This window comes from Cariama cristata, unplaced genomic scaffold (assembly GCF_000690535.1).
Source record: "Cariama cristata isolate BGI_N322 unplaced genomic scaffold, ASM69053v1 scaffold3130, whole genome shotgun sequence".
In the NCBI taxonomy this organism is placed as follows: Eukaryota; Metazoa; Chordata; class Aves; order Cariamiformes; family Cariamidae; genus Cariama; species Cariama cristata.
Genome location: NW_009592798.1, coordinates 72249 through 96209, shown reverse-complemented (window position 1 = coordinate 96209; position 23961 = coordinate 72249). Strand labels below are relative to the sequence as shown.

The 23961-nt window shown below is 42.1% G+C and overlaps 1 protein-coding gene across 1 annotated transcript in view; it reads right to left on the bottom strand.

The window, feature by feature from the left end:
• ENPEP (glutamyl aminopeptidase (aminopeptidase A)) overlaps nt 1–19909 on the bottom strand; it is a 37028-nt gene extending 17119 nt beyond the window's left edge. The window contains exons 1-7 of the mRNA XM_009694979.1: nt 19055–19909; nt 13876–14017; nt 11148–11279; nt 6254–6374; nt 3956–4110; nt 3212–3325; nt 1374–1508 (exon numbers count right to left, since the gene is read on the bottom strand). Coding sequence (XP_009693281.1) covers nt 1374–1508; nt 3212–3325; nt 3956–4110; nt 6254–6374; nt 11148–11279; nt 13876–14017; nt 19055–19668 — 1413 coding nt within the window. The 5' untranslated portion in view covers nt 19669–19909. The remainder of the gene's footprint in view (nt 1–1373; nt 1509–3211; nt 3326–3955; nt 4111–6253; nt 6375–11147; nt 11280–13875; nt 14018–19054) is intronic.
• Between the last annotated feature and the right edge of the window lie 4052 nt (nt 19910–23961).

The window sequence follows — 23961 nt, the reverse complement described above, 5'->3', positions numbered from 1 at the left end:
GAGGTGGCTGGTTGAGGAGAGAGTGAGCAGAGTGCCAGCTCCTTCCTCACCTTGGTGGCATATGTGGTGGTGAGAGGGAAGAGGGACAGGAGTGTTTCCTCCTGTGCTTCTTCAGACTTGTCTCTCAATGCACTGAGAAAAATAACTACCAGCAACAGTGTTGTCAGGGTGCTTGAGTCAAGGGACTCCTTGGTTAGATACCAGAGAGACTCAGGGAGACCTGCTTTGTTCCATGTCTAAGGGCTGTCTAAGGACAAAACACCTTTGGCTGTATCTGATACGGAGGGAGACGAGCTGGCTTCTGCCTCCTAGCCTGGATCCTGCCGACCACATCAAGGTGGTGACCCTTGGCACGGCTGCTGGCCTCTCTAATGCTCTGGACTTCACTTTTCCACAAGCCCTGAGCTCCTGGCTGCCACCCCACACAGGCAATACTACCAGAGGCCGTGGGCTCAGGGAGGCCTCTGTGCACCCTGGTCACAGCAACGGTTGGACGGCACCAGCATCCCAGCATCTTGCTGCTCAAACAGACCCAGGGTATTCTTCCAGTCAGTTCCAGCTGGCTCCTGAGAAAGCCTTTACAGGCACAGGTCCCCACCACCTCTGACAGGGATGGCCTCAGGATGAGTGAAAAGCTTGTCAAATACCTAATGGGGTGTCCTCTGCCACCCCCTGGGCTACAGACTACTGTACTCCAAGCCAGTCCTGAGCTCCACAACTCTCAGTGAAAAGCAGAGCTAACTTATCTCCCAGTTTAGCACCAGTGCCAGTAGGGGCTGGTGTAACCCATCTTTGCCAAGGCTTCTTGGGTGGCTGGGGTACTGTAAGCAACATGACACAAAAAGTTACTTTCCTGTTTTCACTGCTTGGTTCCCTGCCTTGCTTCCTCAAAATAGAAGTTATTCTGTCCCGAAGGTGTGATGGGGAAGTGAGAGAGAGGAGAGAGGACACCTGGACATCTGCCCTTGCATCATCTGCCCTTGCGTTAGATTATGAGGCTTGACATAACTGGGCTGCATCAGCACATGAGGTGATGGGAGAGGGGTGTGCTTAGTATCTGCTTTAGGATAATTTTAAAATCAACAACTCTAGCACCAGAAGCTGCTGACACTGATTTTCCTGCACCTCTGCATGCTGTGAGCAGGTTTGCATGGCGCACATGGCTGACCGAGGCTCTGGCCGCACCGCTCCTCTCGCAGTTGCTTTTGACTGAATCATCCGTAACAACAGTCGGGAATGTCCCAGAAAAAAGATCCACACAGACACAGCCCAAGTGGGTTAGGAGTTACGACTATGAGCTCCCCTGACTTTTATCTCCTCTCCCAAGCCTCCACTTTCTATCCATCCAAAGTCACAACAGGAGGATATTCTACCTTACTGTAGGATATCCCATCAAACACAGAGGTGATTTCAGCTGGCGATGACACGTTGACCACAATTGGGTGGGAAGACAGCAAAGAGTCATCCTTCATTACAGGAAGTACGTCGTCAATTAAAACCTGTTCAAGCTGAGAAAGAGAAGATGTTAGAATTGAAACAAAGACAGAACTATACGCCTAACTTCACAAAATAAGTAGCTTGAACTGCTTCTTTAGGCGGAGGCAGTTGGAAATGAAATGAAATGAAATTTCACCTCCTCTAAAGAAGGACTTGCAAACCTTACTTTACATCTGAGAAGGGAGGGATACATTTTTGCCTTAACTAAGATAAATTGCCTTTTGCAAATCCTGTCTTCCCATGTGTGTAATAACACAAAAACCCCCACAGCAGGCAAAAAAAAGGAGCCTGTGTTACCAATTTCAGCAGTGTGACAGTATCTGCAAAGCATTATGGGCTCCTCTTGCAAAATGGAGCTGGGGAGGGAGGGAAGGAGGGAGGAAGGAGGCAGGGTTCCCCAGCCCAAGGCTTATAATTTTTTTAAAGTGATTATATATATTTTTTTAATTTTTAAAAGATTAAGTGGCCTGCAGTCAAAATCCCCTTACTTCATAATCAATATTGACCAAAAAAGACTAAATTTCTCTTTAGTTTTCCTCTTCTAATATTCGCTGGATGATAACACTGAAATGGCTCTAGATCTTAAGTGAATTTGGTGTTTAGATAAAAAAAGGTCTTTTAAATTTTAGGCTCAGTAATTAAGATTTTTCTTCTATAGTCAGCACAACAGATCCTCTACTTCAAAGTGTAAAGGAAGTGACCCAGGAATGATTTTGTTCTCAGCCTCACAGAACATGGATGAGAAGACATATTTATGGGGAGCAGAGAACGAGGCAGGGGAAGCACTGAGTAGGCACCGCCTGCTTCTAAAGTCCCGAGGTTCAGGGGCTAGCAGATTTTGACAACGGGCTCAACCTATGCAAAACCTACCCTGCTTCCTTCCACTGGCATATGTTATGTATTTTCTAGTAGCCAGAATCTCATTACACCTGGGCAGCGGGGGGAAATACGCATGCTATGCACCATCACATCTGTTTGGGAGGGGAGGAAGGAGAGAGCAAGAAACCTCCCTTTACTCACACACTGTTACCATTCCTTAGAGTATAATGCATATTTAAGGCTACCCTCTTCGTCTGCAACCCCCCTTGAAGTGACTGGAGTTGGTTTTGCTGCACTGTTAGCGCTGTGGGCCATCCACTATCACCACCTCTTTTTGCGCTGTGCGGAGATTGTCTGAGTTGGAGCATTTGAAATGACACTTCAAATGCTAGCTGCAGCTGCATGGGCGATCTGATATTTTCCTTGACGAATAGTCCAAGCTGTGGAGACAGGCCCAGGTTCCTAATCCTCACCAGGTCAGGTAACTATCCTAAGACAAGTCCCGTGAAAAGACAATACAGCCCAACTAAATAAACAAAGGGGAATCTCCATCTTCCAGGGTTAGACCTGTAAACAACCTTGCTAAATTGCTAAGGCTCTGTCCAGAATCCACCTAGGTATTATTTGCTGTAATAATAACAATGAAACACTTGACTCGTTAAAAAAAATGACTTTTCCCTGCAGACTAAAACTTTACAAAGTTTACTTTGACTAGTTTCAGACCATAACATAGGTAGGTGGAAAAGCTTAAAGCAACTTTTTCTTTATGTTGCACAGCGCTATGTTAGTTTTCTATAAATATACTTTAAGTCTTAATCATTCTCGTCTAATTTTTACTCCCATCCAAAATGCTCCCCCCAGCCCCACCAACCCTCCACAAGGCAGAATTAATTACCATTTGCCAATCTGGTTCTGCAGCATTTACTCCCAGGAACTCAAAATAACTGGCAAATCCTTCATTTAGCCACAAGTCATCCCACCAGTCCATGGTCACAATATTTCCAAACCACTACAATTACAAACATTGAAAGATGTAGTGTTAGTTAAATGGCAAATGTACATTTCAGTATCTCACATCTCCACATAGAACATTCATTCGTTCACTTTTCTTCCTGTTGCCAGATGAAAATTATCATAATTCTGGGGTTTAAATAGGAATTCAGGCCTCGCCTTGTGTTAAAACATCACTTTTATTATAAAATTACATATTACTGGGGAGATTGCTAATGATTCATGTGCCACTGAAAATATTTTTAGTTTTTTCCTCTTGATTTGATGATTTCTACTTGTAAGGATATGTTTTCAGACAGCCTCCACAGTGTATAGTTGTCCCTATTTGCTTGCCCAAGAGAGACATCTGCACATGCAAATTAGTTCCTTTAAGGCATTTCAGACAGATTTTCATAATCTAGCTCATAGTCTGGACCCAAGCATCTAACTTCCAGAGAAAAAATCAAAGGCAGTAGTTATGGTACTTTAAAGCTCTAACAGGGAACTGTTTTAACGTGATATTTTGCAATCAAATTGTGAGCACATGTAGAAGATCCCGAGACAGAGTTAATGACAGTATTTCCAAGATTAAAACGTTGCGAGTACACATGTGAAGCACTGTAAAAATTAATTGTGTCCTAAAATGTACCTGATGAACGAGCTCGTGGGCTACCACAGCAGCTACTCTCTGTTTGTTGGAAGTGGCCGACTCATTGGGGTCATACAGCAGGTTTGTTTCTCTGTATGTGATCAGCCCCCAGTTCTCCATAGCACCTGTCCCGAAATCTGGAATAGCTATTTTATCTACATTGAAAGAAAGACAACATGATTACCACTGTATCCTTTAAGCCACGTAGCTTGTCCTCTTTCTGTGTATTCACAGCCTGTTCTGCTTACCATTTGTGGTTCTGGCTTACTGCTGCGGAGTGCAGTCTATAGTCTGTGTTTAAAAAGCAGAGAACTGGCCTACAGCAGCTGATAGCAAGCGCCCTGGCTCTGCTGACATTAATAGAGCTAGGATCAGTTGCACTAGCTGAAGATCTGTCCTGCAAGGTGATGCTATGCCACCTCCTGGGAGCGTGCGTATCATACGTTACTTAATTTTGGTTCCAGAAATTAGTAGTATTGGCTGGGGATGTGCTGTAGGCAGTAAACCTCTTGAAACTATCTGTAGCATAATGAGGCATGTCATTGTTTGTCACACTGTTGTATTAAAAATATTTATTGACATGTTAACTGAAGTAAGTCCCCCATGCCTTGAACAACATCTGCTTATGTTCCTGGCAATTTGTGGGCATCACTCATTTATGGTCAGTAATCAATACAGGTTTAAATGAGACTTGTGAACTCAATTGGTCTGGCATATTCTTCTGCAAATAGTGACCAGAGCCTTTCTATGTGGGTTAGTGGAAAAGTACAGATGGATTTAAAACTGACTAGAACAAACAACCCTCACTCCACTCTAACAGAAGATAGGAATTACTTATTTTAATTCAAACAACTTGATTACAGAATCAAAGCTGATAGTCTGTCAAGGGCTTCACTGACAGTCAAAATGAGGATCACAAAGAGAATGGCAATGCCAGAAGCCATAAATCAATGTGAAATACAATATTTAAATAAACCATTATGCAGAAACATATCTGATTCATCAGGTTTGGTCTAGACAACATCTAATACTGAGGGAACAACATGGGAAGTCAAGATTTGTGATCCAACAAATAGACATTCTGAGAAAAACAGTATAAAATCTGCAAGAGCGTCTGCCCTCCGATACTGCTGACCTGGAGTTACCAGTCCACGCTGTAGCACAGACAGGCCCCTATCCATACACTGTTGTGGCAAAGTCACCAGGCTTTCATGCAAATGAAAGTTTGAATATGAAGCATAGGTGAGATATAGTCCCAGTTATTACTGGGGACCTGTGTGTGAAAGAACAATATACTGTACTGGTTTCCCTAATTCAGTTGTCATTGAAATGCAAACAGATGATGTTTTGAAAGGAGGAGGTAAAAATCTATTGTTAAAGTAATACAGGTTAGCCTGATAGGTACATGTATGAATAGCCAATAAAAGGTTTGCATAGCATTGTTAATTGTCTTCAAAGTTTTGATTTCTTTTGTTTTGTTTTCCCCATTACATTGCCTTAACTTGTTTGTGGTTAATATTTTTCCATCCTTTTAAGTTCATGAACCTAACTGAATTACCTCTTTGGAGGTCTTAGGGGGAGGCATTTCCAAAACTTTGATTACATTCCCAACTTTATTAGTTCAAACTGCACAAATCAGATCCAAAGTCCAGCTAGCCCAAGCTGAAGGGTGCCCGACTGCACTACTTTTTCTTTGCTTGTTTTGTAACCATGGGCAAAATTTGACAGTGTGCCCACTTTTATTTAACTCTGGGTCTTTATTTAGCCCAGCAGTAGAAACTAGAAATTATATGCTGCACCACATTCATCTTTCTAAGAAGTGGATACACACCCACTTTGCACTAAGGTCAATAAATAGTATGACATACTTTCTGGCAGTTTACATCTTCACTTATCTCACTGCTGACTTTTGTCCAGAAGTTCCCATGGAAGTGGTACATATTTTTCTCAAATTTCTTCTGGCTCTATTTTAGCTCATGATGTTCCTTTGCTGATGACACCAATGCTTTCCCCTGATTTTCCACAAGACACTTTAAAATAACCACGCCAGGACCAGTGCTTCAGTTCAGCAAACTGAACTGTGAGAACTGGTAACTAAACTGAGACCAACCCTCCCATCATGACATTTAAGAACATCTTGAACTACATGGGTACAGTTTTAAAACATCCTGACATAAAATCAGCAGTTAGCAACCAAATGCTTTCATGCTGTTTTCCACCAAAGCACAGAGATCTGTAGGAGAAACAGAACCATGACAGTGAATTAACAAAATGAAAAACGTAAGTAATAATAATCACCTAGTTTTGGAAGAGAATAGCTCAAATTAAAGTACTCTTCAAAGAAGTCGAATACAATTTTTGTTACATTTGCTGCATATTCTGCCGTGTGTATTTGCAGTGGCTGGGCGTAAACTCTCAGCTGTAAAATACAGAGAGACAATTAGAGCAGTCTTCAGTTGAAAGAAATTAGGTGGCAAGAACTGAAAAGTCATTTCACATACATACGTATAACACTGCAGGTTTTCTGTAAGAGACTGTCCTGAACACTGAATTCTGTTCCCTAACACATTTATTCAACAAAGTTTTTCAAATGTTGTACATAAGAGAGACCGAGTCAATATAATCTGTGCACGCTTTCCACAGTATGCCTAAATTGTAAAACTAGCAAGACCCATGTTCAGAAGCTCACAGTGGCCAAGCTTGGAGCAGGTTCTGGATGTGTACCAGCCCCTCCTTCCTCAAGGCCTGTTTTTTTCAAGAAGGAAGGCTGGGCAAGCACAACCAAAGGGAATCCACGTTTTCTGAGAAGTTCATTGATCTGGACTGATCCCGTCAGACCATTCTTTAGGAACACATCTATCCTGAAATGAGTCCAAAGCCCATAACACCTTATTTTCTTGAATTTCTTCCTGCCTTTCCTACCTACTATCATCATAATTTCTTCTTGTCCTTGTATGTTTGAAGATCTCAGACCTTTTGAAGACAGTGTGTTTACCAGATCTGTAGCTTTTCCCGGACATGCTGGCCCATACAGGTCATGTGGCTTTTTGCCCAGGACCTCAGGCCATACAGCCACCCAGTCACAGCTATGGTGCCTGCTGGGCTGCTGCACCTCTGGAAATCCCAGACAAAAATCATCTCTGTCTTCCCACCAGGCAGGTTGTGCTGGTTTTGGCTGGGGTAGAATTAATTTTCTTCATAGTAGGTGGTATGGAGCTGTGTTTTGGATTTGTGCTGGAAACAGCGTTGATAACACAGGGATGTTTTCCTTACTGCTGAGCAGGGCTTACCCAGAGCCAAGGCCTCTTCTGCCTCTCACCCCACCAGTGAGGAGGCTGGGGGGGCACAAGGAGTTGGGAGGGGACACGGCCGGGACAGCTGACCCCAATGACCCCAGGGATATCCCACACTATATGACATCATGCTCAGTAATAAAAGCTGGGGGAAGAAGGAGGAGGAAGAGAGTGACTTTGGGAGTGATGGTGTTTGTCTTCCCAAGTCACCATTCCATGTGATGGAGCCCTGCTTTCCTGGAGATGGCTGAACCCCTGCCTGCCCATGGGAAGTGGGGAATGGATTCCTTGGTTTGCTTTGCTTGTGGGCATGGCTTTTGCTTTCCCTGGTAAACTATCTTTATCTCAACTCATGGGTTTAGTCACTTTTACCCTTCCAATTTTACCCTTTACTCCCCCATCCCACTGGGGGGAGTGAGCAAGTGGTTCTGTGGTGCTTAGTTGCTGGCTGGGGTTAAACCACAATGCAGGTCGAGGAAAACCGGCACATTTGGTAGCCCTGTGTGCGATGAGTGACCATTTCTGTGCTCCTCTTGCATATCTGAGCATGCTTTTTTCTTCTGAATGCAAAAAATGGTGTATTGAGTGCTGACCTTCCCATCCCTGAGGCTTGGTGCCTGGGACTGATTTAGCTATTACTGTCAAGCAATACGAGACCTCAAGCCCTGGAAGACTAGAGTCCTTGTGGCACCCATAACCATGATGAGGAGACCTACAGCTTGAAAAAGCCTTTTGCGATGTTAACTCCACATCATGAAGACAAAGTTTGACTTCAGAATTTATGGAGTCTTTTGGGGGTCTTTCCCTCAGTCTCTTTGTCCCAAAGGTCACACAGATCTCTGCCCCACAGCAGAGCCATAGCACTGGAGTGTCCACTGGCAGGAGCTATAGGCTGTTCACTCTTCCCAAAAATCTCCAGTGTGAAAAGTAAGAGATCCTTATATGGAGTGAAGTTTCTGGCTTTAGGAAAACCAGTCAATCTCATTGTGCAGGCTCTGCGTCTCTTGTGAATGGGCCACATTCTTCTGGCTGTGTTGGTGTTGCTTATTTACCCCTCAATGCTGTCTTACAGCCAGGAGTTTAGGGTCCAAACTGAGCAAAGGAGCCAGACTATTCTAGGAGCCCTCCTGGAGGCTGACAACACATTGATTTCAATACCATGAAATTACACTTCCTCCAATGAGAGGGGAGGATGGGAAAGTGGTCAGAAATAAAGCTGGGATGAAAAAACAAAACCAAAAAAAGCTTATGAAATTCAATTGGGAATCTATTCCAGCCAGGGGATTTCCCTCAGGGTCTGTTTGCAATTACAATCTGCAATTTCCACTTCAGTAAGCTCTTTACCCAATTTAGCAGTCCCCTAGCTGATCCATATTAACGGTTTCCAAAATCTTCAGCATGCACTAGAACTGACTTTGGGTTTCATTTGTATAATCTCCTCTGTGATTTTCCAAACCAGACATTTGGTACCTGACAGGTAACCAGCTCAGAAGCATCGTTTCCAGCTGTAGGCACATTTCTTACCATTGATTCCATTAATGTCTTTGTTAGGGCAATGGCTTTCAGAGCAAACGGCAGAGTTTTTAAATAATTTACTGTGTCATGTGAGCTGTATGTTGTTGCTGTTGTTTATGAAAGCAATATATGGATCACATGGATACTTTCTGTTGGATGAGGGATTTATTGCTAGCAATTTACACAGCAAACTATGGAATGTTCTTTTCAGCAGTCAGTGAATCTAAATGCCTCGTTGCTTGGATGGGCTTCAAAGTTTTTTGGAAAGGAACTGTTTGGTTAGGAGGAGGACTTTCTAAATATCTGATTAAAAACTCTATCTAAAGATAGCCTAGTTTTCCTGGGGAAAAGGTAAATTTTAGTGATGGAATTTATGTGGCTCCCTTAGTTAAAAACAATCTTACATATATACTTTATATTGATAAAACTACGTCCATGCTAAGAGAAAGGAAACGGTTATGATTTTAACCTTACTTAAAACCCAAGTTTTCTAGTGCAGGCAAGTCCTCAGACATTGTTTAGTGAACAGCATTAATAAAATATGTAGTAACCAAGGCCTGAATTAGAAGACATTTCTTCAGGCAACCTCTGTACTGACACGAATACCCCTGCTTCTACACACACACACGCTTTAATTACGTATTTTGGTGAACACTTCCTTCTATTTAGAAAAGCTACAACCAGTCAGGAACATTGTGGGCTTTACTGTTTTGCTTGGGGAAAAAAATCCAAATATTGACCTCAGAGCCATATTCTGGAGCATGTCATGGACAAGCAGAGAGTGTTAACTTTTACATCTAGAAAATAGTTTTACATATGTCTTCAGCACTTTTTCTTTCCTACTGCACTATGTTCTACAAAAGCTGCACAAATTCTGATTCTTAAAATAACTAAACTCTAGAGAATATCTGGAGAATATCAAATAACCAAAGTCCTGTCCATGACAGTGAATAGAGCTGCCACACTGAAGAGCATCTAGTTAACAAAATTGTGTGGCTGGGTGGCCTAAAACATTCTCCTGTTTTGCAAAGTACTCAGCCTAACAGCAGGGATCTAAGAATATTGCATCGCTATCTCAAACCAGGCTCAATTCGCTTGGCTAAGTGTTATTTAGCCTTAGTTATTTGTCAAGGAATAATATAAGCGTACAGCATGATGCTAGTGAGGGCGTAGAGGAGGGAGGCCTCAGTACAGTGCTATGCTGGGAAGTCTTTGCTAAGAACTGGATCAGCACTTTGGAGATTTATAAAAGGCAGATTTTCACATCAGTGGACAGCCTTAAGCAGGGAAGGAATTGCTGAGCTTTTTCGGATAGAGAAATTCAGGAAGAGCTCACTTGCCAGGGGAGCAATGGTCTGGCTGGGGCTTTGCTCTCGGTTCCCTGTCTGTTGGTGTCACTGCCTCCTGAAGAGGAGGAAAGCGCTGCCAGCTCAGCTGAAGCCCAAGACCAGGTGTTACCCCCCTAAGGCGAAAGGAAGGGGAAGCAGCAAGAGCATACAGCCCTGGGATCATCCTCTGTCTCAGGTGAAAAAAAGATGTAAACCAATAATAATTAACAGTGGGTTGAGCATCCCAGGCTAGGTTTAGGCTGAATGAGGAGTGTATGTTGAGGGGCAAGCTGTATTTAGGCTTTCAGGTTGTGACTCAATGTAAGGTCTTGTGCTCTCATTATGTCTGATCAGCTGCACCTTCAGGACATTTGAATCTAAGCACGAACAGGATTGGACTGCCTATTGCATCTAAATAAAGGAGCTATTTTAATTTTATGGATTAAGATTCAAACATACTGACTTTATTAGGACACCTACCAAATATCCAGCTGTTTAGGCAGGCACTATTGCTTCTATACTTATTTGTAAAGAACTTGCACTGGGCAGCTGCCTTTAGCCACTGTTGTAAAATAAAGAATATTAGAGCCAGGACCTAATGGCACATAGCATTGTAGTCCTGCATCTCCGTGATTGTAAACAGGAAGACACCAAGTGCATAGATTTACACCTTTTAACTTAGAGAAAACTGTAAAGTATTTGTATCCATGGCCTGTGAATCTCTTATATCCCTGGACTTGTACATTCCCTCAGACTCTGGGCTCCAAGCCAGGGATGAGGTTGGAGAAATAGTGCTGCTTCCACACCCGTGTGCCTGTACGGGAGGTACTGACCAGGATGGGAGACAGGGAAGGACTGCAAAACACTGTATGTAGTCAAGGTCAGAGGGGCTACTGTGAACACCTACTTTGATAAAATAGGCTGCATAAAATAGGCTATAGGAAAGGCAAAAATATGTTACCATTTGTATTATAAAAAGAGATTTTTTTTTTTTTTAACGTGCAAATCACAGTACGTCTGTCATCTGAATCATATTCAGGTTGCAACAGGACTTACAGGTTTTCCGCTGTCAGATGTTCTCTCTACCCACTGAAACTGGTGCACTGCAAAGCATACCAAGTAAGTGCTCATCGGAACTGACTTCTCAAAAGTTGTTCGAGTCCAGCCACCACCCAGCTGTACGATTTGCTGCAGAAACGGTAAAATAATTAATTTGATTTTTGGAATTGCAAACACACGCAGAAGAGGGTACAATATTTCTATGAAGGCTGCAACTACATAGGAATGACAAATCACTTCTCCAGGTTCACCTCTTCTGGCATCTCATTGCTGATGGCATGAGAACAGACAAAATGTTTTTTCTGCAATACTATAATACACAAAATGGGACTTTGTTTTTCTGTACTAAATAAGTTTACCTGGTTCTAATTTTCATCAATGATTTGAAATCATTCACATGCACACGAATTTTGCCAACAGGAGTTTTCCAGTGTATGCTAGGGTGTTTTGTTCTTGAAATAGTTGCATAAAAAAACATCACCTTGGACAGACCAGAGAACAGATTGAATCCTCTTCTCTTTTAAATACATGCATCATGTAGGAGTCAGGGATTGCAGAGATTCTACTCAGGATAAAGAATTAATTTATCCTGAACTCTTTCAGATACAAATTAGCACTGCTAATTGGTGGGTTGTTTAAATGTACATAAGGTTTAGTGCTAATCATAGTTTTTATTTTGTAAATCAATTAAAAAGTATTCCTGATTTTCCCAAATGTCCCTAACTCTCAACTGAACTATATGACCAAACCTGCAACCTGCTTATGCGATTCATCCTGTAGATATTTATTTCTGCTATTCATTATCTGCTATTGCCTGTCTGATAATTTTTTGTCCTTCTGACTGGATGACTGACTTAACACAAAAGTAAACAGCATATAAAAGACACTAACCTTCTACTAGAGCCAGAATACTTCACAAGATTTGTGTGTTATAAATACAATAGAAATAAAGCACAGATAGTGAATGTTACAGGTAATATGATTCCATGAGCACAAAAAGCTTTTCACAGATATATTCACAAACCCCTTTTCACAGAGATATTCGCAACCTACTTTTCCATTATTTGACTCATTTTGACTCTATTTTGGTGTCTTCTGTTCTTTCAACAAAGTCAGAACTTCAGTGAAAAAAAAGTAAAAAAAAATTCACTCCAGTGAAAAGTGCAAATGAAATGTGCAAGTTCCTAATTTTGCTGAGCTGATTTTGCCGTGTTGATTTTAAAGCTCCACACCACCAAAACTACTACAGGATGTGTAACACACAACGTGCCTTGCATTTACGAACTATTACATTTCTATCCATTGAGAAGATTTCCCAAAGATCTTTCGCTGCTAAGATCAGAGCTACTGACCTTGTGAGCACATCAGATGAAGTACCGTCCTGTCATCCGTTAGTCAAATCTGAATATGAACCCAGCATAATCTATATTTTCCTGCCTGTATTTGGATTTTAGCAAATTAACAAGTGGTAGCTAGCCCTTTGAAAGCTTGTACTTTTGTGTCCATACTAGAGGCAAGGTCCACATGTAAAGGTGTAAAGTAAATCTCAAAACCCACTAAGTCTTGATAACATCTAGTCTCATCCCCTCACCTTCCTTGCCAATACCCTCGCTTATCTGAGGTCTGTGAGGAACGGTACAGCAATCACTCTCCTTTCATGTGTTGTTCATCAAAGTGCCTGGTGCTTTTTTAGGTATCATAGAAATATTTTTAATAACAATAGATTAGAGCTTTAAATTTGCAAAGGGTCTGGGAGGCAGCTGTGTCAGGTTGGTAGTAGTTCTCTCAGCTGCATTGCTAGGGGATAGTTAAGGTTTAGGGGGACTCTAAATAAAACAGTACACAGTAAAGCAGATCTTTGTTTTCTGGGTGGGGGAGGATTGGGAAGATGCAAATGTCAACAGCCTGGAGGCTGGAAGCTCTTTTTTTATTTTTTCTTTTTTTAAAAAACTTGGCACTTTATCTCCCACTTCAGAACATGTTCATTAGAAATTATACATTGGACTACATATTCAGTTAAAGTATTCATTAAAAACTCTCTCAGCTGAAAGCCATTCAGTCTTCTTCCAGAAGGCCCAGAGGTAGATGATTGATGACACTGAATTTCGTACAAAACTTGGAATTTGACCCACCAAATCCAGAAATAAATTATTTAGGAAATTACAGGCATGGTGGGTTGACAAGCATCCACACCCATGAGCTGACAGATAGGATTTCAGATCATGTATTATTAAAAATAATAATCCTAGACTTTCTTGCTAGCATGATCCTTTGCCATTAGATTGTGACCAGCAGACCCTTGCTTTGGACCACTATGCAGTTTCGGTGATTATTTTAGACTTCCCATCTGGGAAGCAGCTGTCTTCCAGAGTATTCCTTCTCAGAGCCCACCTGGTTTGACTGAAGAACCTGCTATTACCTATTTATAGTTAGTAGGGGATGTTTATCTGGAGTATTCGAATAGAGGGCCAGCTAGTTAAAGACAGAAGAGACATTTCATTTCCGCTTTGGCTTTGGCTCTGTATTGCTATGTTGTGTGCTGGTGGACAGCTGGGAGTCCTAACCAACCAACCAGTCCTGTTTTATGGAATATTTGTTAACCATTAGCTTTACAGTGTCGGGGTGGTAGAGTCTGTGAATGCGCAAGGACCTTGCAATCCATGCTACCTTTCCAGTGTCTTTACAGAACCATTCCACATAGGCAGCAGAGTTGGGAAATACGTACCTGTACCGGCATGTTTGAGAGTGCTTGGTACTCATCTTGATGGATGATAGATATGTTGTAAGTTGCCTTTCTGTTGGGCTCGTCAAAGCAAGGGAATGATTTCCGTGCATCTGTTGGCTCATGATCAGTAGCTGCAATGCTCCTTAAACAAACAACACATTGGCAAGCTTTCATTATATACCTTTTAAATCTTATCTGCAATTTCTAAGCATAACTTTTAGCAATTTCACAAACTAAAGTCAACTACAAATATTTATGTCTGCTTGTCCATTCATAAAAGTAGGTGACATCAGAAATGCACAAGCTGATATCATGTAGGCATGTGTAACATCTATACCTCAAAGTCTGTCGTCAACATCCTCTGGGTTTCAGAGCAAAAGCTAAAGCCAATTGTTTATCATCAAATATTCTTAGGAGCCAGGCAATAAGATAGGAATGCCCCCTCATGGATGGTAAAAATTTTGCTCACCTTCCTGATGAGTTTCCCATTGATTTTTCTGCCTAAAATAAACTACTGATAGTATCATCTGAAAGGAAATTAAGGTCCTGGTATAGGGATGTTTACTTAAGTCACTCCATGTGTTATTTACCCACTAGAGCATATCTTGGGATTGGGGTCTTGAACATCTCCTGAGAAGACACCTTGGAATTGTTTAAGTGCCCCTAAAATCTCATCCTGCTTGTGTGTTTCTTTTTCTGCAGTTACCATGTACAGTTTTCTGCTGCTGCTGTTACGCTCCCCTGACTCCATTAATGAAACTGTTGGAGAAAGCATGGGAAGTTCAGGTGAACATCCTAGTACATTACTGATGCTGTGGTAGCTGTGTTGGGGAGTTTAGAAAGTCATGTCAGTTATGCAAAATCAACGGGAGGAGGTAGACAATAAGGGTCATGTAAAAAAATAAGGTGAAGGTTGTGAACGTTCATATCATGTGCTTGCATCTCAGAGTGACATCGGGCTCCCCCATTAGTGAACCATCCAGTGGCAGAGCGTATTCTCCAGTGATTGATGGTGAAAAGGATCACAGATGCTTCTTCAATTAATCTGGAATGTTGAGCATTTTCTGACAGCACTTCTACAGCTGCTCCAACTATATTAAGGTAGTTTTTCTTTCCAAAAAGTAATTAAAAGAGTACATCATAAATTACACATCTGCAGCAATCCTACAAGCTCACTTGACAACCAATTTTTCAATGTTTCTGTTGCCCTTGGCATTTCCCTGTGAAGGTTAAATACTAAACTGGTCATTAGGAACTTGTAGCAGCAAGGGTCATTTACAAGCCTGATGGAGGTTATATGTCTGGGTTCTTACCATTCATGTTCAATTGGAACAGTAACTCAAAAGTTCATGGGCAGAAAGTGTAATGAACATTCACCTTAACATAACTTCAGGCTCAACAGAGTTTCTTTTACTTGGTAAATTGTTTGATGTCACTCTCTACTTTTTGTAGGATTTGAAAGCTATTTCACAATTAAGTTAACTTCAAGTCCCCAGGGCAATGCTTCACAGCTATTGCTTAAAAAATTGGCTATTACTTTGACACATTTATATCTTGTTCCTACAGACTGATAACACCGTGATATCTCTGTTGATTTATAAGGTGATAATCCATCTATCCTCATATATTTGTGGAGGCAGACAGATATCAGCAGTGCAAAACCTTAGCACTCCCGTTCCTGCGGGATAGATGGTGAGAACTCCAGGCTATGGCACTCATAGAAGTGGCACTAGAAACATGAAATGTTGTAATTCCCTTTCAAATTGTATAACGTAGTTTTTAGATAAGATTTTCTTCACTGCTTGGTGGCTTCTGCCCTTCTACTTGCTATTGGTGTCCAGAGCTTTAAATGTGAACTAGAGGTGATGGTTGTAAATATCACAGTAATAAGTGAAGATCTGGCTGAGACTGCATCCAGCTGTTGTTCCCAAAATAAAACAGTGCTGCATTTAGAACCATGAAGAATTTCCCTTTTCTTTTTTTGTTCCCCACAAAGCACAGGGGGTTACTGCAAAAACCCCTCCCCTTGAGCTAATTAAATCATTTTTCTCCTAGTCTTTCCCGAAATTCAGATTCATTGCTGCTTCTCAGAAAATTTTCTCCTTGAGGAAGAAATCCAGGAGTGCTACTTCTGTACACTAAAGAATGTTTTGCCTTTCCCTAATCAATAAAATCCTAAATGTAAGTGTCCCTGTTAGAAATGTGCCCAGTTGAGTATCTTTTACAAGCCTCTTGTTCTCCTCTTATGGAGGACAGAGAAAATTCCTGTAAGAGGGAAGCCATACCTTGTCACTAATAGTAATGCAAAATCAAAACCAGCTGCTGTGACATGTTTGTATTACCTGTAATATTAAGGAGAAAATAAAAGGGGGTTTTAGCACATTCCTTGAGAGGAACTAGAGTTAAAAGAACCCATTACACCAGGCAAGGACTGTTGTTGTGCTCCTTTCCCTAATATCTGAAAATAACACAACTGTAACATATTTATGCTCACTGCATCATGCAAAGTAGGGAAGGACTGTCATTCCCCTTTCATCAACAGGGAAATGAAATACGCAGGCAGAGGAATAGCTTTACCAAAGGACTTCAGTTCTTACAGCTGGATTCAGGCACCCACAGGAGGATATAGGCAGGTCTATGTCTATACTCTGCATTCTCAAAGTTTCTGCTTTCCTGCTCCCTAACCACACACACACGTCAATTTAAATAGTTGTGTTCCCAAGGTATCTCAAGATCTGCTTCTGGGCATGTCCAAAAGCACCTTTGTCCTGACGGGGATTGTGAGATCTGTCTGAACAGGATTCCCAAATGAGGCATTCTTCTCCCTACGCCTCCCAAGGATCCCAGATTTGCAGGCATGTTCAGCACATGTCTACCTGTTTTCCACAAAATGTGGTGGGAGATTTCCATCTAAGCAACAGCAGAGCTGGGACATGTGCCCAGTTTGTAAACAAAAGGCATTATAGCAATGCTTTGGCAAACCTCTGCCTTCACAGATAGACAGCTGGGGAGCAGCTCAGCTCTGGGAGCTGACTTTCCAGTGCTATTAACTCTCTCAAAAGGTCCTGCTGCTTCTAACACTGCCCAGAAGGGGTGGGGGAGTAGGTTAATTACACATCGGCTCTGATTTTTTCACCTCAGCCCCCTTCTCTCTAACCTCCACTATTAATAGCCTTGCTTGACTTCTGCTGTTACCTGATCTGATTTGTATTTACTTACAACATGACAAAAAAAAAACCCTATTTGGCTTGAAATTTGCCAAGGGTGATGTCTGCCTCAGGCAAAGGCGAAATAAAAAAGTTAATTCCAGTCAGCGTCGGTTTTGAGTAGAAAGCCAGGGAAAAATGCAGTTTTGATAAGCAATAAAACCCTTCCCTCGCCATCATTCCTCATCCCGTCCTATCACCTGTCCTCATGCCACATAGCAGCAACTTGGCTGGTGATTGCAGCACCACTTGTCTGGTGGTTGCTTTCGTTTCAAAGCTGTACTTATTACTACCACACACATCACCTCTTCCAGCCCCACAAACAATCTGCCCAAACGTAACCACACGAAAAGCATTGGAGAAATCGCCATTCACTCATTCTTGTTAGAGCCCTTCCCAAGCCTGACAAACAAACTCACACACTTAAGTTCCTTTCTGTATTGAGTATTTACTGCTGGCTAGGATCATCCTTGCAATTGTAGCTTCCAGCATCCAAATCAAGAAGTAGCAACCCTCTCAAAGTGAGCTCACATTTTGTGCTTTCTTTAGCTTATGAAGTTCTCCTTTCTTCCTGACGTCAGATGCTTGGTGCTTGTCTTCCTACACTATCTGGATTTGAGGGATGGGCACTCATTTCTCCTGCTCTGTGACTCAAGACACCTGCGTTCTGGTCCTGCTCTTCTGGTGTTGTGACAGACCTGGGGCAATTCATTTAATATCTAGGTATCCTTCACCAATAAAAAGGAAGTGACACACCTCAACTTAAAAGATGCTAAGAGGTTACACTTTAAAACTGCTATGGGGATGTCAGATGCTCAAAGTATAAAAGCAAAGCACCTTCCAAGTCAGAGCACTACTGAGGTGGTAGATGGAGAAAAACAAGAGGTAAAAGAGCTGGCTGGGGTTTGAGCTGTTCTTTACGTGGCTGCTTCCCAGATCAGATAACTATGTTTAAGTATGAAAAATCAGTGCTTCCTTTTTCCTCTGCCTCTTGGATTTGCTGCTGCTGGTGCCTGCCACTGCTGCTGTTCCCAGCATTGCCTGTCAGTGGATGAATGGAGACGATGCGACTCTCACTCATGACACCATTGTCCTAGGAGGGCAAACAAGTGCCGTGAAAACACACTAGTGTTTGTCTCCATGTTCTTGCTACAGGGCCTTGCAAAGATCTAGCCAAGTTTATCTTGTAGCTGTAAAGGCTGGAATGAGTCACTTCAGAAATGTAAATATTGGAAAATGGTTGAGTGTCCTTTCCTTAAGTTAGCTGCGAAGAAATGCCTCTGAGCAGTGGGCAACAGCTTTTTCAAGTTTCCACTTTGAAGTAGTGCAAACCTAGGAAGTGGAACGGGTTAACTGAGCTGGCAGAGGCTTTGTAATCTTTCAATAACTATTGGTATATTAAAAAGGAAGAGCTGGAGCACAAAAAAAACAAGTCGAAGATAACCTTCATCATTTGGACTTTCCTACCCATAATTTAAACCAGCTGCAGGAAGGACAACGAAGTTCTGGTTTGGATATTCCTCAGGCTTACAACATCAAGGAGGCATGATGTCAGGAAAAGTATCACAAGGGCATTTTACACCAAAACTGTTACCTTGGGGAGTGACAGGAGAGAGTGGTGGGAGCTGTATGCTATTTATTGTACTGCAGAGATGAAACCAGGCCTCGATCCCTCCAGCTCTCTGAGGGATCCATTTGTAAAGCTCGAAGGTAACCTGGGACCATTAGAGTTTGAAAAAGTTTTTCAGAATAATAACAAACCCCTCATGTTTCCAGCCCACATTCACTTGTCAACAGCCAAAGGGTTTTGAATACAGCATCTTCCTTAGGGGAATGAGAAAATTAAAGAACAGCCCAGAAATGTCAGCAAGTTGGTGAGAGACAAGACTGAGAAGCTGTAACAGGAATAGAGCAGGCCTAAGCAAGTAGAAATAGAGAAGAAAGTTTAATAAATAAAATAAAAACTGCTTTACTTGATCTGTCCGTTCTCAGTGTAGGTGGTCCTATAAAACCCAACCAGGGAACCATTCAGCCAGCCTTGGAACTTCAGGGTGAGTATATAGGGATCACTTTCATTAGCGACAGAGAGCTCTGCTTCTGCCTTCATCACTATGTACTCTTGCGGCTTGTACTCAAAGCAGTCATTCAGAGCAATTTGCTGTCCTGAGGATTTCCAGAGCGTGGGCATTTCTGTAATCTTGGTCTCTCGCAGGTGGAGCCACAGGTAGCTGGTAGATTGTTCCAAAGCTATAGAAATATTGACCGTCCCAGTGTAAATGTCTGTCTCCATTTCAGGCTTCATTTCCAGATCATAGTGGACAGGCTTGACGTAAGTGGGTAGCCTAAAATGTCTCCAGTCTCCAGTCTCATCATTTTTAGGAGGACAGGGACCCAAATCCACTGGGGCAGGAGGGTTTGTGGGCTGATCTGTTCCCTCTGAAGGTTGCTGAGATTTAGGTCTGCTCAATCCCACGCCAAGCCCCACGGCAAGACCTACAACGACCACGACGCCACAGATGACAGCCACATGCTTTGTCTTCATGCAGTACCTCTTGGACTTCTCATCCTCAAAATCCATGCCCTCCATGTCTGCTCCCGGGTCTGTTCTCAGAGCAAAACATTAACCATAAAAAAGCTTATTAGTCACTTCAGCACTTGCATTCAGTAAACTCAGCAGACTTGGTTTGTATTTTAATTGTGTAGCTATAGCTGTTCTCTGCCCGTCTCCCCCACCTCGCTTTCCACGAGACACTCAATTAATTAAAGACAACATGCATTTGGAGGAAAAGTGAATGATCAAAAGAAGTGCAGCTGGGCTGGGAGACGGAGGGAACCGACACAGAAGAACATTGTTCCTGCCGTGCTCCCCTTATAAGCAGTGCAACCCCACCCCCAGCCCCTCCTGCTCTGGCCTGAGTTAAATATAAAACAGTGCTATGTTAATCAGCAGTTAGGATATGATCTGATGCCAAAGCTCTGTCAGCAGCTTTCAGAAAGAGTTTGCAGATAGAGGTGTAACTACTCCAAACCCTCAACCTTTGCCACTACCTTTTCCTTTTTTCCCCCTGCTGTGTCTTGTTTGGGTTTTTGAGGTTTGGGGTTTTTTTACTTTTTCCTCTTACTAACAAAGATTTCCTTGAACTTCCACCCTATAGTTTGTGAAATGACATCTCCAAAGTCTCAAAAATCCAGCAAAAATCAAATACATCTTTCAAGGCCTTTTAAACTGCTTCCCCTCTTTTCTAGCCTCATTTACGTTTGCCGAGTAATTCGAGGCGGTCATGGGCAGAAGAATGCACAATGGAACAATGACTTTTGATCACTGACTTCAAACTTTAAAACATGGTTAATTCCTCTTCCCCTCTCACAGGGCCAGCATTCCAGGAGATTGCTCATCACCATGCATGCAAGCTGGTAGCCTGGGATAGCATTGCCTTGTTGGGCAGCACAATTACAGTGCTGTCTGCGAACCCTTGCTGTGAGGGACACTTCTAAATATGCAGTTATGTGATTTACGTACTAAAGATCTAATTTAGTATTTACTGCATGTCATCACGATGTGATGCTTCATCGAAACTAATTTAATAGACCCTGATTCTGCTTGGGGGAACTTATTGTAAGTAAGGCCTTGCTAAGCATGCAAGCAAGATGTTGCTAATGCAGTATGAAACTGAGTACAGCAGTAGTCTTGACCTTGTTTGATGCTGAACTAAAGGAAAACAGTGTAGAATAGAAATGTCAGTCCCTGGATCTCTTAACCCTTTTTCTCCAGTTACGGAGCCTGCTTGAGTAGATTTTTAATCAGGCACGTCAGTTTGGCTTCATGCCTCCTGTTTTAGTCTATTAGGTAACAGATTAACATCACTCTTCACATCAGTTACAACTCTCTGACGACTTAGCCTCTTGTTTTTTGGTTTGTTGGTTTTTGGTTGGTTGGTTGGTTGGGTTTTTTTTAATGAAGTTTCACCTTGGTGGGTTGACTTGGCCCTAGAATCAGTCAACACATGCTCCGAGTGAGATGCACTGAATCAGGGAAGGAGCTTTTCCAGGATAGATTTCATCCAGTCTGTTTAGAAATGGATCTGCTCACAAACTTTGTAAGTCTTCCTTTGAAATATCACCAACCACCATGAGGAACTTTAGCCACTCAATCCACGTCAGCACTCTTACAGCACACTACTATTTATATAGCATCTTGTTTTAAAGGCAAGGTTTTCCAACAGGAACTGAGAAACTCAGATATTTTCAAAACTGAAAAGCAAATGCAAAAAAAAAAAAAAATCAAGCAGAAAGCTAAAAATCTGTTTCACATTATGTCTGTTTTTATTGTTTCCCACTTGTCTGCTGTGATCAAAACTAGATATGACATGGGAAACCAGTGCCCTTTAATGGATTGGGTAAGAATTTAACTTCTAGCAACAGAGCCAGCATTGAAGATCATGGTCTTAACATTTAAAACCATTTCAGCTTGTCTTTTGTTCTGATTGGACAGGACAAGGAAAAAGAGAGAGAACAGATTTTAAATAAGACATCTTAAGCCACAGCAGGCCGTAAATGATGAGATAGTAAATGTGTCTTGATTTCAGTCATGCTTTTTACATCACTCTCGTTTTCGTTCTGCTTAGCCATGAGGTTTTCTGTTACATTTTTAATCTGAAGATGAAAAATGCTGTTTGAGTTTCTAGACTGCAGAGTGGGTTATTTACTGTAATTATGAAGAGACTTGCAGATTTCTTCACTTGTAACAATTACCTCCTTCAGGAAGAGCTAGAAAACATATGTGGATGAGCTGGTCCTAAACAGCAAAAATATATGTATTTCCTATCCTAATCCTTAAAAACGACTCTAGCAGTAAAAGCCATTGCAAGCTAATGAGGAGTGACAAATGAATTAGCTCAAGTAGCAGAGATTATTGGTGTCCTCTACCAGTCTACAGCAGTCGTGCAGTTATACGCAAGCTCTAGCATTGACCTTCTCTATATAAAAACTGAGGTTCAAGCGTAGTTGCAGCCAAAAATAGGTACAATATATTTCTGATAGTGGACTTATCCCTCCCATATCAGAAATATGCTTTGTTCCTAGTTGATACCACTGGGGTCAGCTAGCAGCGCTAAGAGGCTGCCTAGCTGCCAACAACGACCCAGTGTACATGTCCAAGGATAAGACAGGGCTCAAACCAATAATTCCACTACACAGGAGCAATAAAGGAGGGCAGAGCTCCCAAAGACAATGCCAGTGCTCTCCCTGCTTGGCTGTCTCCAGGTGGAAAGGGGCAAGTCACAGAATCTGCCTCCGCAGAGAGTGCTGTGGCCTTCACCAACAAGGTGTAGATACTTTGTCTACCCTCTCCCCATGGGTATACGATGATGAATCCCCACATGAAAAGTGGAAGAAAGCTCACCCCAAGCTGCTCCAGCATAAACCACAAGCATGACTGCAGGCAAGTGCTGGCCAAGCTTGGAGAGCTTTAAATTGCTTTAGTTTAATTTCTAGAAAACTGAAAAGAGATTAAAACAATCTTATCAGACAATGCTAACACCTGCTATCATTTGTTTGGTGTTGATTTTTAAATGAAGCAATTTCACCCTAAGTTAGGATTTAGTTCTCAGTCTGCACCAGAATTACGACACTAGCTTAACGCTGCCCCTTTGGCTACCTAAAATGGAGGTGGGTGTGAAGTCTCACTGCTCTGTCATGACATTGCTGGTGGGGACATATAGGCGCCTGGACGAGCAATATCCAGATATCTTTTCAGACAACTACCAGGAATATAAATGAATCCTATTTTTTATCCCCAAATTGTCAGCCATTCATTTCCAATAAAATTTCCAATTTTAAGTTCAGAAAATGGAATAAAATTTCCACAAGTGACAGCCAGGATCAGCACTAGCACAGGCCTGCTGTAGGCATTCAGGGAGAAGTCACATCGTCCCAGGAAATCCTTAATTGAAGCTGACAATGAGAAAAGAGCTGCTCTGGAAAGCATCAAAGACATGGAAATAAATGAAGTATCTTTAAAAAGAAGAAAAAACAACTCCACTGCAACTCATAACAAATGAAACTCCTGCGAGCCAAGCCCATCCTTGGAATAACATGAAACACTGGGCCTATGCCAAGGAGGTCTTTGGCTCCGTCTGTCCAGGGACATTCAGGCAACACGAGGGCAGCAGAGTGTAAGGACCTCTGATTTCCTTCTGTTCTCTGAACTGCCCCTGCTACGAGATTTAGGGGTAATAAATGGAGCCCCTCTGCCTCCATCAGGACGAGTTTGGCTCTCTTTGTGCTAAACTAACACCCCTCATTAGATTCGTCATTGCAAAAAAAAAAAAAAAGAAGGCATCAAGCAATCTGCTGTAGTGACTGCTTTCTGGCAAAGCTGCACTTGTGGGCTTCTCCCCTGTGGCCCTCTACCAAAAAAAAGTTTAGGACATTAATTTGAGAAATGGGAAACTAACTGGTTGTGGTGTTCTACCAGGTCACAAATGAACTGTGTCAGAAATAACTCCCTTGTCCAGTGTTTTCCTACATCTGTAATGTCTGATTTTCTCTCCATCTTTGGCTTTGAACACCCTCTAGCAATCACTAATCCCCTAGAGTTCTGAAGTCTTTGTAATTACTGGCTTGCAGTGGTCCTTGTTCCACTCACAATCTTTTCTATGACAGTTTTTAACCACAAAACAAGTCCTTTTGGATTTGTGTTGTTTGGAAATGCTAATGTTTTGAACTGATTTGAGAAAGACAGTCAGGATTTCTTCAGTCATAATTATTTCCCCATTTAGATGTTTGAAATCTGGCCCCAGCTGTGGGGTACTGCCAGCTGCGGTGCCTTGGGAGGACTGCATTATTTCCTGCTGCAGACTGATGGGCTCTGTATATAACG